The 15,477-nt window shown below is 33.9% G+C and overlaps 1 protein-coding gene across 4 annotated transcripts in view; it reads left to right on the forward strand.

The window, feature by feature from the left end:
- VCAN (versican) overlaps window positions 1-15,025 on the forward strand; it is a 134,515-nt gene extending 119,490 nt beyond the window's left edge. For all 4 annotated transcript variants that reach the window (XM_031967202.1, XM_031967215.1, XM_023496088.2 and 1 more), the window contains 3 exons: window positions 9,600-9,744; window positions 12,695-12,877; window positions 13,020-15,025. In XM_031967202.1, coding sequence (XP_031823062.1) covers window positions 9,600-9,744; window positions 12,695-12,877; window positions 13,020-13,147 — 456 coding nt within the window. In that variant the 3' untranslated portion in view covers window positions 13,148-15,025. The remainder of the gene's footprint in view (window positions 1-9,599; window positions 9,745-12,694; window positions 12,878-13,019) is intronic.
- The last annotated feature ends 452 nt before the right edge of the window (window positions 15,026-15,477 follow it).

The raw sequence follows: 15,477 nt of genomic DNA on the forward strand, positions 1-15,477 counted from the left end.
TAGCCCCTTCTAGTTCTAGACTTATGCACTTATGCCAATCCTATTAACTAGTTTACTATATGAATAGCCTACCATATGTAATGTTTAACTATTTTATGAAGTCTTTTCTTAGTTCTAAAATATGTGATGCTTAGCTAGCCATTCAAGGAAAATGCCATGTTAATACATACATATGACCTGTAGCTTTCTTTTAAAAAAAAAAATAACAAAATTCCACAAAAATTATTTTGCTGGAATTCAAACTTCCATCTCATTTCAATCTTTTTGGATTACTTTACATGAAGAGTACAGATCTGCCAAATGTTAACAGTGATGTTCTTAAACAATCTATCATTATTACTTCTATTCTGTATTTTTTTTAAAGTGATTACTTGTTTGTGGAAGTTCATTTAGTCTGCTGGCCCTCAGAAATATTTTACATCATTGGAGAATGGTAACTTTTCTCATTGGAATTCTAAATATGTCTATTTAATTGATATTGTAACAATTCTATCCCTTCCCCATATTTTGAAGTAAGTAAGTTTAATTAGTGTGGATGTATTAAGCTTTCTCTTAAGATATTTCTCCTCTCTCTGAGTTAAGGTGAGTACCACTGATTTTATATATCTCTAAGTCAAACATGTCTCCCCCATCTCTTATTCTTATCTCCATATAGATATAGACAGTCAACAAACACTTATAAAGGAACCTATTTTGTGCCAGTTGTTCAGTCAGTTTTAGTCATGCCGGACTTTGTGACCCCATTTGGGATTTTTGCCATTTCCTTCTCCAAAGATACTAAATGTTGGGGTTGCAAAGTAAAGGATAAAACTGGTCCTATTATCAAGGAAACTTAGAATTGAATGGATATAGATATTTATTATTGTTCAATTATACACAACTCTCTATAACCTGATCTCCTTGGCAAAGATTTTGGGATAGTTTGCCATTTCCTTCTCCAACTCATTTTACAGATGAAGAAACTAAGGTAAACAGGTTTAAATGACTTCTCTAAGGTCACAGCTAGGAAGTATCTGAAGTCAAATTTTAATTTAAGAAGATATGTTTTCTTGATTCTGGGCATATAACTCTTATCACTGTACTATCTAGCTGCCCTAGATATAGATGTAGAATTATGTATACTTTATATACAAACATATGTAGATACATATATAAATATCAGAATATTAGTACATATATAAATCTGTCTCTATCATTGTGTCTACCTATGTACATATATGTATATACCTTCATATATATATGAATGTATGTATATATACAGACATATATATGCATAAATGTATGCATACGTGTATATATATATATATATATATATATATTACTTAATTCAATTCAGCAAACAAACTATATGCAAATCCTGCAATGTAGCATATATTGGTATCTATGAAATGTCTAGAAAGGCTGAGAACATGTTAGGTTAGCTGTTTAGGAGGATACGATCAAAAGATGCACCAAATGAGAGTAGGAATGGATTAGGATCTATATTGGTGAGATGATAGATCTATCAAAGTAATGAAAAATATGGGAAATGCCTTTTAACTGGTTCTTGAGTTTTCTGATAAACTTTAAAAGACAATGCCTCTGAATCGTAGTCTTTTTCATTTGTACTCCAACTATTTCTGACTCTGCAACCTATGAAAAACTATTTCCCACATTTTTGTTTAGTCATTTTTTCGGTTATGCCTCTATTTTTTGTCATGCCTTTTGGGGTTTTCTTGGCAAAGATACTGGAGTGGTTTGCCACTTTTTTCTCCAGCTCATTTTTCAGATGAGGAAAAAACCAGAATTAAGTGACATTTCAGGGCCAACTAGTTAAGTATCCAAGGTTGGATTTGAATTCAAACCTAAGTCTTTCTGACCCCAGACCTGACACACTATCTACTGCACTATCTAGTTATCCCATTTCCCCCATAGTTATATTATATAAGAGATTCTTTAGTTAAGTGTGTTTTCATAGTGTTTTGTATTTTAAAAGGCAAAAAAAGGGAACATTGTTTTCCTGTAGACTTGCATTAATAGAAAATGCTTGATGCTTGTCCTAAAAGGCCTTCTTTCAATAAGTTTTTAAATAAGAAAATTAAGGCTAGCTGCTAATTTTATTTCTGGCTGAGTATCTCTTCATCTTGATAGTAGAATAGAGGGCCTTTGCACAATGAAAAGGTCACCCGATTAAATTCTCTGTTCAACTTCATTTTGTTTTGTGGATTTATCCCACAGGTTGTCTTTTGACTATCTTGGAATTTTAAAATTCTGGCTGTTTATCACAAAAGTTCACTTTATTTCATAGATAAAAGAATGACTAGTAACTGAATGACAACAGATATCTGAAAGGCTGAGCTAGCAGAAATTCAACTTAATAGAATACAAATACAATCTGGTTTTAGTGAGTTATTTATTACCTTTAAGAGTAGAGCTCATATACTGATGGAATGAAGATACTCCTAAGGAGGTAGAAGTACAAATGTTCTTTATTAGAGAGGGTACTTCTGAGTGAGAAAGATTAGCTATCATCTTTGGTTATGATGGTTATATATGTTTTTCTTGGCATTTGATCTCCTTTCTCAGAGAAGTATTCTCTTTAAAGTATCCCTTGAACACTGTTATTCAGAACAAAAATGCTTTCTGCAGTGGAAGGGCGTTCTTGATTATTGTTGCCTTTTATGTTAATGGGAAACTCAAGTGTATTATTTTTGTTTTCTTTGAAGCAAAGAACAGGTCCCATGGAATAAAAGAGTATAAACATTTGTCAAGTTTAAGACTGGCTTTGATGATAGCTAGCTCGAATCTGGTTTGAGTTTTTTAGAATAAGAATCAGTAATAATTTCCTTCATTTATAGAGAGAAGGAGAATTCACATGAAGATATAACTATATAGCAGAGCTATTGGATTTGGGCCAGTGTTTCTTGGATCCCTTTATGGATTTGGCAACTGATCTTTTTGGACAAACATGTTGAGGGAGCAGAGGGGTGGAAATGAATAGTGACTGAAACCAATTTAGTTGAAATAATCTTCTGTTTGGAATACAGTTTTATTTTTGCAGAGAGGTACAATGATGTAGTTGATAGAGGGCTATGTTTGAAATTAGATGACCTGAGTTCAAGTTCTACTTCTTATATACACTGGCTATAGGATTATAGGCAAAAAATTTAATCCCTTAGTTCCTCAGGCAGTTCTCTAAGGCTATAAACTACAAATGAATCAGAATAGGGAAAATTCCCCATCCTGATATCATATCCCTAAATAAATAAATAAAATATTTTTTTACTTAAATTGAATTCAGTTTGGTGAACATTTATAACTTAGTTTATAACTAACATTTATAACTAACTTTCTCATTTGAGAAAAATAACTATGTCTTTTCTAAATTTTATGTGTACCTAATAAAGTGCCCTGTTAAAGGGCCCTATGGAGTTAGTAGCTTGGGGAATGAGACATTGATCTATAATTTTACTGCACCGTCATACATGATGTATATATTAGAGAGATACAGAATTAAAAAGTGACATGTGAGGTCCAAGGGGAAGATTGTGACTCACCAGGTAGATGGAGGGATTAAGTTAGGCTTTGTGAAGAAGGTGTTATTGGAGTTAGACTTTAAAAAACTGATAAGAGTTCAATGGACAGAAAAGGGAAGATCAAACAAGAAGAATTTGTTAAGGTCTTACTATGTTCAAGGCACTATGTAAATGCTCTAGGGATAAACAGGAAAAAAAAAGCAATCTCTTCCTCAAGTATCTTATATTTTAAGAGGGAAGACAGTATGTACCTATATTGGATAGAGAGATAGATAATAAATAAATTTTATTATAGATAGATGATAGATAAGAAAAATAATAAATAGATTGGGTTATAGGTAGATGATAGATAAAATAGGCAGAGATAGATAGATAGAGAAATAGATAAACAGATGAAGTAAATGCAAGTTAACTTTAGAGGAGAAACCCTTAGAAGCTCGGGGGACCAGGAAAATCGTCCTGTAGAAAATGTTATTTAAAATTTTTAAGGGATTCTAAAATGTGGAAGTGGGGAAGGGAGAACATTCTAGACATTCCAGTGACAGATCATGGATACCAAGACTTCTTTATAACCAAGCCTAGAGAATAATAAAGGAATTTTAACTGGATCTAATTTAAAAACATTTCTAAAATGCCTTTTACATGTAAGACACGGGATCAGGTGCTGGGGGTACATAAGTGAGAACAACAAACAAACAAACCTACTATACAAAATAGTTTCTGATTTAGGGTGTTGCCTTCCTTCCATGGCAGAACATGTTATATAAATAAGTATAATATGTGGTAAAGACTAAAAAATACAAAGGAGGAAATCAGCAGAGTTCCAAGAATATTAAAAGGGAAAAAGGGCACTGATGCATATTATGGGCAGTTTCACAGAGAATGGTGATACTCAACCTAAGCTTTGGGTGAATCCAGGGACTTGGGGAGGGAATGAATGCATGTGGAATGACTTGTGACAGCTGGAGATGGCATGAAGGACTGAGGAATGGGCAATTGCAACATGTAGGCTGGAATGGAGAAAAGTAATGGGAAGTAAAGAGGGAAAGGTCAAGGGAAGTCTTCAAATGCCAGGTTAAGGAGGTTTTACATTATTCAAGAAGCAACAGGGAGACACTGAAGTTTTTTTTCAGCAGGGAAAAGCCATAGTCAGATCTATGCCTTATTTTCAGGCATGGAAGAGAGAAACACAGAGTATGTTTAGAAGTTTAATAGAGAGTTTAGTTTGGCTATAAAGTAAAGCAAGTGACAGTGAGAGAAGGCATGAAAGGGGGGGTTATGTTAGATTACAGAATTTTGGGAATCGAGGCAAAGAAATCTCATCACTTAGTAAAATGTAATGAACATCTAAAGTTTTTAAGCAGAAAGAAATAAGCTGTCCAATGGCCAAGGAAGATTAATCCAGTGATATATAAACTTAAAAAGATTATAGAACAAAATAATTTTTTTAGGTATCAATGAGCAATTACAAACTCATTTTATATTCACACACACACACAAATATACACACATGTAAGTCAATTCTTGATAATCAGCATATGGATTATTTAGTCTAATTATTTGTACCAAATTTTTAATCTAAATTTGGTTTTCTCCTATAACACTTTTTGGACTATTCCCCCATCCAAAGAATTGATGGAGGAATTTATTTAAGTTCATATTGCATTTATATAGATTTTTTGGATTAAAAGGACTATTTTGTCTTCCATCCCTGTCCAAAATAGATAACTGAGAATTTAATGTATTTCTTAGATTTCATTTTGTATATATAATTATATAATCTGATTTTCATTTTCCCTTTGGGAGAAAGAAAAACACGAGGTCCTTACATATAGCCCAGACATGGCCAGCAAGCACCTGGTTAAACAGAAGGAATGAATATTGCTATTTTATCAGGCCTCTATACCTTCAATGTACACATCAATGTACAAATGCTTTGGAATTATTGTGAACATATCCATGTAACTTGAGAAGGGGGAGTGGATCCATATAACACTATCTAGAGAAAACTTTTGGCTTTGCTCCTGTGGTAGTTTAGATTCTCCCAGGAGTGCTGCTGATTTCTCTCCAATCAAGAATTTTTCTCCCAAGAGTGAGAAGGTGGTGGAGGAGTTCTGGTTTACTCTGTACTCAAGAAACATGTTCCCTGAAAGAAAGGGAAAAAATAATATAATTTGTAAACATGAGTTAGTTCATCATATATATTGGCTCAGATAATGATCATAAGTTCTTTCCTCACACAAACTCTGTGATGTAGGTGATACAGTTTTTTTAGTCTAGTTTTTAATGCCAATTAATTTTATTTCAATACATAAATGGTCCATGCTTTAATCTGTGTGGGATCTTCCTATACTGAGACAGATCATAATCCTTTATACTGAGGTAAATAGTTTAAGGCCATGAATAAAAATTGCTTTGCCTGTGATAAACTTATATTCAGACAACATCTTCAGACTATCATCCATCCTATCCTAGACTTCTTAGTTTGGTAGGATCTCACAGAGATTCCATAATGCTAGCTGTCTTTTAGAACCCAAGGCAACTAGAATACTATCAGGGCAGAATTTTATCAGTGGACTCGTTTTAATCATTAAAAAATACATTTTCTGATTCTAAGTCACATATTGATTATATATATATATGTGTGTGTGTATGTGTGTGTGTGTGTGTGTGTGTGTGTGTGTATGTGTACTTATCCTCATAAGTAGCATTAATGACTATAGAAGATCAAGTGTTGCAAAGGGCAATCATTTGTTCAAAGCGTGGCAATGTTGCTGAAACAAATTAAAGCAGCCTAGCCAAGAAAAGTCCAAGCAGTGATGCTGTTGTCTGATAGGAGGCAACAACAGTGTCACATGCCTGTGGATATCAGACATTTTTGTAAAAACCATAAAGTTGAGATTTGGTCTTGCACCACTAGGCCGCAATTCTGTCAAATAACAACCCAGAACATAAGTTTTAAAGTAGCTCTTGGTGCCAAGAACAATTCCCAACAAAAGCTATTAAACCTTTGGCCAGAGGCTTGAACTGGGCCTGTTTTATTCTTGAAAATCAAGCAATGGAGAAGTGATGTAGCTAAGTTCATTTCAGCATGAAAATGAGATCTTAATGGCTTGAAACTGTTAGGAAATTTATGCTGCTCCAAAAACTACAGTTAATTAACTGTTTGATAACTAGATGCTGCATCCACTGAATGCATGTTCTAAGAAACGGTCATAAGAGAAAAATTATATATATATATTCTTCCTAATAGTTTCATTGATTATCAAGGAGGAAAAACTTAAGATTGTGTGGTTAATTTTTTTCCATAATGTGTCCACAAAGGCCACTATGAGGTAATTTAATGGTGATAGACAAGTGTTTAACTTGAAAAGTAATTTACTGGTTTATAGAAGACTCTGAGTTTTCAAATAAAATATAATTACTGTGGGAATGATAAGTCATTGACCAAAGAATGGATTAATTATGGGTTTTACACTTAATCTTTATATGAACTCCTTATTTAGTCTTTATTTTTATATTGCCCTAAGATCTTTTGTTAATAACAAGATGGTAACATACCAGGAAATGGTTATACATTATTTTCCCCACCTTAAAATTTTTTTTTCTCAATATTTTTAAAGGAGAAAATTAAAGACAAAGGCTGGGGGTTGGGGTTGGGATTGAGGGAAGAAGGGTTAACACAGTAAAAGATATCCTGATCAGAAATTACTTCCTCATGGTCCTTCTCTTGTGGCATTCTGGGAGATAAAACACCTTTACAAAGAATGGGAAGGGGACTTCTATCATAATAGAATTCACAATAATTCTGGTAGTCTATGGTGCCAGGCTTAAGTATTCCCAGGATTTGAGAAAGTGAGGAAGATAGAGTGGAATGACTACCCTACAGAGGGAAAAAACACACTTATCCTTCTTGACATATTTATCAAATCCTGTGCTTCTAAAGAGATTATTATTATTTTTTTTTGTTTCTAGACATTAATTACATCTTTTGAAGACTGTCTTTACAATATTATGAATCACTTGTCTCTGACTTAAGAGTGATTTAAGGAAGGTACATTTGCTGCACTAAAGGCAAAGGAGAGATGATAGTAAGGAGAAGAGAGACTGACAAAGAATAAGGTCTATAGGAGGGAGGGCAATGGTAGAAGATGGATTTCTAGAATTCCTTTTTCCTCTAAGAGGAATCCAATAGCAATTCCAAATGGCAAAGTTGTTTTGTGATGCAAGATGGACATATTAGCAAAAGAAATAACAGGAAGCAGTAATTCTTGAATTTAATCTATTCTTTTTCCCTTAAAGAGTCAAATTGCCCCCACTAATACATTTAAATACATGACTTTAAATACTTCAATTGGTAATTTATGCATTCATCATTTTCAAAAAGTGACATTTTAGCTGACAACTGCCCTTGATTGTATTTAGTCTAAACTACACATTGACACAAATGGATAATGCTTCTATAAGAAAACAAAAGCATTAATAATATTGTTTGAGGTAGTAGGTAGAGATATTTATCAAAAAAGCAAGCCTTTCCCTGTATCTCATTTTATAAATAATTTGGATGAGTTGAGTGTATCAGTGCAACAATCTTCTTTTGATGAAGGCACATAGAAAATTAAAACAGAATTCATATTGTGTTATTGTTTCTGTATACATGAGAAAGGCAACATGGTGTAGTGGATATAGAGCTAGTCAAAAGTCAAGGGGAATTGGATTCAAATTCTATTTCTAACAAATAATTTTTGTGATACCGAGCATGTCACTTAACTCTCAGTGTCTTTTGGCAGCTTTCTTAGAATCTCAAGGAGTTTTCTTTCCGATAATTCTCTGCACCAATGATATCACATTTACAGACTAAAAATAAATGTGTGTATAAACTTGCACCGACTCAAAATTTTAGAACTGGGAACAGATCTTTGAGGGCATTTAACCAAATCAAATATCCTCATTTTTAAAATGGGAACTTGAGGGTGGGAGAAATGGTCTCTTGTCTAAGGTCAAATATATATCCCTTACAGAGCAGAACAGGAAACCAGGTATTCTAAGTGGCCACACCTCTTTTGGAAATAACTATATCACCTAGTGAATTACTGAAGAATACTGATAAATAGAAATATACATAATATGGCATTATACACATACACAACACACACATACATATATGTGTATATATTGAATTTTTCATCAAGATATATGTCATCATGTCAATATCCAGAATCAAGATTTTTACTTAGATGTATTTACCATTGCCAATATTTCTTAAAATTGATGTTTAGGACATCATTCATAGTGGCTACTTATTAGAGAGATTTCCTTTTATAACATCTTTTTGATCTCAGAAAATCAGAGCACCAGAATGCTGGTTTGTTAGCATAGTTCTAAATGTGCTCCTCATAAAAACAAATGGTGTGTGGCTCTGAAATGCTTCTAGATCAACAAAAATCAAAAATATTCTACAAGTTAAAATCAAAAGGCGAGAAAAAATTAAACATGGCACATTCAGACATCTGGGAATCAACTTCAACCAGGTCTCTAGGAAACGAGACATAACATGTGCATGAACAGCAATAATTATAGATTCTAAAGAAATTCCGCATATAATAACAAATATCCCTAAAGACAAGGGATTTTATTACAGGAGCATATAAACTTGGTGAACAGGCAATTTGGGGATATTATGTATATTTTCCATTAAATATCCAAAGCTCTTTTTCCTTAACACTCCTACATGAATTTATGATGAATAGGTCTTTCAAGGCAGCATGATGTAGTGGAAACAGTCCTCAAGTGGACATTAGAAGAAGTAGGTTCTAACCCTTCTTTGTTCCTATGTGATCTAGGGTAAATCTTTTAACCCTTCTTGTACCATTTAGCCCACAAGATTATTGTAAGAATCTGATGAACTAGTATACATGAAAATACATTGTAGTCACAAAGTACTATAGCAATAAAAGCAATTATTCTTACATGTTCAATTGAATATCTGAATACATTCTATTTCAAATGTGTTTAAGTTTTTTTTTTAAGATAAGGCTCCTTATCAATGAGTTATGTGCTTTTTCCCCCCCTCTACTTTTACAGCAATATGAGAATTGGAGGCCAAATCAACCAGACAGCTTTTTTTCTTCTGGAGAAGACTGTGTAGTGATAATTTGGCATGAGAATGGTCAGTGGAATGATGTCCCATGCAATTACCATCTCACTTATACCTGCAAGAAAGGAACAGGTAATTCTCCCTATATGAAAAAAGTGTATTTTAAATTAATGTGCATATGAGTTGTCATGTAGCTGGAGAGAAAATTAATCATTTTTTTCAAGGCTTCATGAAAATTATATAATAGCTGGGAAACTACTCCATCCTTACTCTTCTGATACTCAGGAAGGGCTTACTTCTAAACTCATATCTCACTCTAACTTCTTTAATTTTCCGGTTCATTCTGAATGATGGACCATTTATATAGTAAAACTATCTCCCAGCCATATTTGTTTTTCCTAAAAACCCTTGGGAGCATATTATGAAGCATCCATCAAACTTGCTATCATCATAGTTCTTATTATGGTGGGACTGGTATTGGTCTTAACCCTTCTATCAAGGGTGTGGCAAATTAGATCAATTTAACTTCTAGTTAAACACATTTTTATCCTGCTATATAAATAAGGTAGACAGATATCCCTTCTAAATATTAAACTGCAATTCAAATATTATGCAATTATTTGGTATTCAGACTTCTGTTGTTCAAGCTACCATCAGAAAAGTTTCATGCAGTGATTCTTGGAGGACCTATTTTCCCTCTCCTTTCTGATAAATTGTTCTTTTACTCACTTTTTTTGCTAAGCAATATCTATTGTGTATATTTGTAGGTATTTGTGTATGGTTATAGGGAAGCATTCCTTAGGGGCTGTGATAGAAGTCAGAAGTGAATGCAAGGGAATATTACCACACTGGGACTGGGGGAATTAAGTCATCCTCACTTGTTCTACACTCATTTCTTCTAAACATTCAGTTAAAATGCAGTGAAAGTAAATTTATCTTCATCTGGAGATAGACACATAACAAAAGTACAGATAACAAATAAATAAGATTTAATGGTAAGGAGCAACTTGGTATTATAGTAGATATAGTTCTAGATCTACAATAAGGAAGACTCATCTTCTTCATTTGAAATCTGGCCTCCAATGCTTACTAGCTGTGTGAGCCTGAGTAAGTCACTTCCCTTAAACCCTGTTTGCCTCAGTTTCCTCATATGTAAAATGATCTGGGGAAGGAAGACTGTCTGCCAAGAAAATCCCAAATGGAGTTACAAAGAGTCAGACACAACTGAAAATGACTAACCAACAACAACAACAGTAATGGCAAGAAATGTCAGTTCTTTAGGCAATGGTAAGACGGGTCACACCTTAACTATGTCAATTAGCCAGACAAAGCTCCAAATTCTCATTCATACATGAATTATGATTGATGAATTATAATTCGGTTTGGGATAGTAGCATTCTTCCCTTACAAGTCATAGCTGGCTTCCATCTTTTCCCTCTGGTGTTCTAAAATTCTTGCCAAAATTTCCCTTACTCTGTAACTTGCATATGCCATGATCCTTCAGTGCCTCCTTCCAAATGGGGAAAATTACACTCCTCATCAGCATCCTTGTCTATGCAAGGCTACATTCATTTGTAATATCAGTATTTATGTGGATGTATAATTATTTATATAGAGAAATAATAGGGAGTAGTGGATGAACTTTTGAGCTTGGAATCAGGAAGAGCTGAGTTCAAATCCAGCCTCAAACTCACTAGCTCTGTGACCATAAGCAAGTCACATAACCTTGTTTGCTTTAATCCACAGGAGAAGGAAATGACAAACTACTCCAATATCTTTGCCAAGAAAATCCCACATAGGGGTATAAGAGTTGGCACAAAGTGACTGAATGACTAAACAATAATAATGACACAGGAAAATTTAACAAAAATTAACTCAAAAGTACTTAAGTTTTATTTTCAAGCTGTTTGATGATTTTTCACTGCATAATACAGATACTGTTAGTTTAACAATTGTTTTGTTTTTCCTTTCCAGTCCCTTGAGTTCCAAATTAATAAGACTTCTTTGTTATGTGCCACTATTGACTAATGTAGGTTGATGGAGGGTAGAATTTCCCAGTAAAAATGAGAAATCATAACCAATAGACTTCCCTGTCCATTTTTTTTCTTTTGGTTGACTCAGAATGCTCTTTGTTTGGGATTGTTATTTATTATTTTGATGACCAGTGTTCACTCTCTCCACTAAGGACAGAACAAGAGGAAATGGGGAATTAAATTGAAGCAGAAGGGATATTGATCAGAAATGAAAGAGGGCTTCCAGATTGTGAAGCTTTGGGCTTGTTTTATAGTCTAAGTTCCTTGAGGTTGAGGACTGTTACAGTTGAACCTGGTTTGTCTAGTACCATATGGAGGTGGGTATTAAATAAGAAAAACCTCTGTCTTTGATGATGATGAAAGACAGTGATTAATCTGGAACTTATTTTTCTCTAATGTAAACGTGCTGTGGTCTGTAAGGAAAAACAGTAGCTATACTCATAAATGCGATAGTGCAGTGGAAAAAGTACCTGGCTTGTAATCAGAAGACCAGCGTTCAAATCCTGGTCACTAAACATAGTCAAGTTATATACCTAAATCTCAATTTCCTCATTTATAATATGAAAATGAAAATACTGGCCCTAGTTAGGTCACAAAGTAGTTGTGAGAAAAGTGTCCTGGAAATCCTCAAGCACTGCACAGAGATGAGTTATTATTATAAGTATTACCCTACAGGAAGTTCCATTGACTACTGTACTCAATGGAATCACACATTTGGGTGACTTCTGTCATTTTTCTTCCTCCTCTCCCATTAGGAACAGTTTACTATGTAAGCACTGACCCACACTTGTTTATTTTAAATGTTTTCAGAACATTACTATCTAGAAGATGAAATAAAGTTGTATTAGCACTGAACTTTCTATGCCTATAACAAAAACAGAATGAAAAATTATATAATTCATGATTCAAATTTACAGCATAAATTTCTGAATTCCAAATGGTTTCCTTAGTTACAGATTATTAGATATGATGCCTTAAGTCCTGAGGTTGAATCATATGAAGTATATAATATTTAGATATATTTGGAAATGACTCTTATTTTTCTTTAGTTGCCTGTGGCCAGCCCCCTGTTGTAGAAAATGCCAAGACCTTTGGAAAGATGAAACCTCGTTATGAAATCAACTCTATGATTAGATACCACTGCAAAGATGGTTTCATTCAACGTCACCTTCCAACTATCCGGTGTCTAGGAAATGGAAGATGGGCTTTGCCTAAAATTACCTGCCAGAACCGTAAGTGGTCATTTAGAAAGAACGGACAACCCTGCTTTAACAACTATTAGCCACCCACAATATTCCACCTGCGGTATCGGTAGTTTAAGATACGGAACAAGTAATATTGTTATGTTCTCTTTCTTTTTTTCCTTTCATATAGCATCCTCATACCAAAGGACTTATTCTAAGAAACATTTAAAAAATTCCTCATCAGCCAAGGACAATTCAATTAATTCACCGAAACACTATCATCGCTGGAGCAGGAGATGGCAGGACTCAAGGCGCTGATCCCTCAAATGGTGAACATGGATTTTCATCATTTCAGCCAAAGTCCTAACTTACTGTGCCTTTCCTATCACTTTTAGAAGTATTATCAGATTGTTTTGAATTTTTGGATCAGCATCCACTAACTTTGGGCAATGATGCCCACAAAACATTTCAAATGAAAGTATTGAAGTTTAACAGGAAAGTTTTTAAAAAAGGGACAAAAAGAGAGAAAAAAAAGAAGAATGAGGTAAGGAAAAAAAAACTATTTCCAGCCTATTCAATTTCTTTAGTTTTTTATATGCCTCCAGTGGGGACCATTTTATAATGTATGCCAGCCTATTGTACTATTTAAACAGGTCAATTTCAGCACCAATGACAATGTAAATAAGATGATTTAATGTTGTTTTTAATCTTGTATATAAAATGCAAAGTCACATTAAGTTCAGGCATATTTAATGATGATTGTATGGCCTCAGAGGCCTTTAATCATTGACTCAGCTGCTTTTATGTAGTTTGTTTAGGCTGGAAATAGTTTCAATTATCCTGTACATGTCACCAAGACTGAGAATGGCTCTTACTGGACACAGCTAAGCAAGCTTGTAGGATGCTGCACCACTGTGCGATAGGTGCAGTTCCCTGTGAAGCTAGGACAGTAGTACGTGAAGTGGAATCAAGGCTCAACTAGGGACTGCAACATGGAACATTTTTTGACTGCATTCTATCTTCATTATTCAACAAGAAAGGACTACAGAAAGGACTTTCCTATGGCCAAGAGCATCTTTAGGGGTCAAAGTGCTAATTATTAACTCATCTGGGTTCACTTTCTAATGATTTTCACAACACTAACTAGTTTTCAGTTACAGATTTCTACATTTCAAATGGATACAGACCTGAGTCTTTTGTAAGGTTAAAAACAGCAACAACAGCATCAATGACATACACACAGAGAAATAATTTTGTACATATAACCATTTTTAATCTTTTTTAAAGTTATGAATGTTTATGTATGAATGCTGCAGCTGTGATACATACATAAATAAATGAAGTAAGCCATACAGATTTAATTTATTGGATGTTATTTTTCCCCATGATCAGAAAATTGTCCTAGTTTAGTGGTTACTTTTCAGTGTTAGTCCCTATATTTCCCTCATTCAATTTGGTTCTGTGTAATGTATGTGCTTTGTCCCTGACAAAATAATGTGATGAATACAGTGCATCATTTGTTTATTATGAAAAGAGTGAAAAATGTGTATCGCTTTCAGAAGATGGTATTGTCCCAGTCAAAGCAAAAAGAGTATATTTGGAAATAGTGTAGGCAATTCTTCATGTTAGATGGAGTGAGCATAGGACTTCTTCCCTTATCCTTCCCCTTTCAGTCCATTCCCTTTTGTCTAGGTAGTTAATTGCTGAAGGTGACTTAGAAACATCACCCACTAAATGTAACCTTAAAAAAAAAGCACCCTGTAATAGAAAGAAGGCAATGGGATCTTCTCCTCCTTTAGAGTACAAAGACTGCAAGTAGAAAAGAGAACAAATATGAAATTGAAGTAGGATAGTAATTCAAACAGATGACCTCTCATTCAAGTACACCTGCCATGGCTTACAAGAAGGTACAGTGGCTACAATAATACATCATCTTTAAGGAATTCCCACTGGCTGCTGCACTCAATGTAATCATACTTTTGGGTGTTCTAAAAGGCAATACAATCAGTGTTGACCTGTATGTTTTCTTTTCTCTTCCATTACAATGCACATAATACTTTCCTATATTTATATTATAACTTGTATAGTGTATAATGTGAATGTCTGTTTTTTTGTGAATGAAAATCTAAAATCTTTGTAACTTTTATATCTACTTTTGTTTCACCAAAGAAACCTAAAAATCTTGTTTTGCTATACTGTGATTTGTCTTGTTCTTTCATGACTCTGAATCTAATTAGGCGCCAATACTTTTACATTGCATCACCATTAACTCATTCTAATAGGTCATGATTAATCAAAAGAGATTAATTAAATTCCCTATGCAGAGAGTTGGAAAGGAGGTTAATTGTAGCTATATCTATGATAATGCAAAATTCAGGGTAAAGCTAAAATTCTTGTGCAAATATTTTCAGAACTTTCTCGATATCCTTCCTCTTTTCTTCTTCAACACACATTTGCCTTAGTTTTACAAAGGGCCAGCAATAGATACACATAGTATAAGCAATCTTAATTTTCATTAAATTTAGATTCTGTTGCACATGACATTCTCATTGCCAAGCTAAGAGAATAGAATCCTGAGTATCCTGGCTGACTGATTAATATGAAGGTAATTAGTTATTATTGATTCAAGTGAACTTGCTAGGAAAAAA

Source organism: Sarcophilus harrisii, chromosome 1 (assembly GCF_902635505.1).
Source record: "Sarcophilus harrisii chromosome 1, mSarHar1.11, whole genome shotgun sequence".
Classification (NCBI taxonomy): Eukaryota; Metazoa; Chordata; class Mammalia; order Dasyuromorphia; family Dasyuridae; genus Sarcophilus; species Sarcophilus harrisii.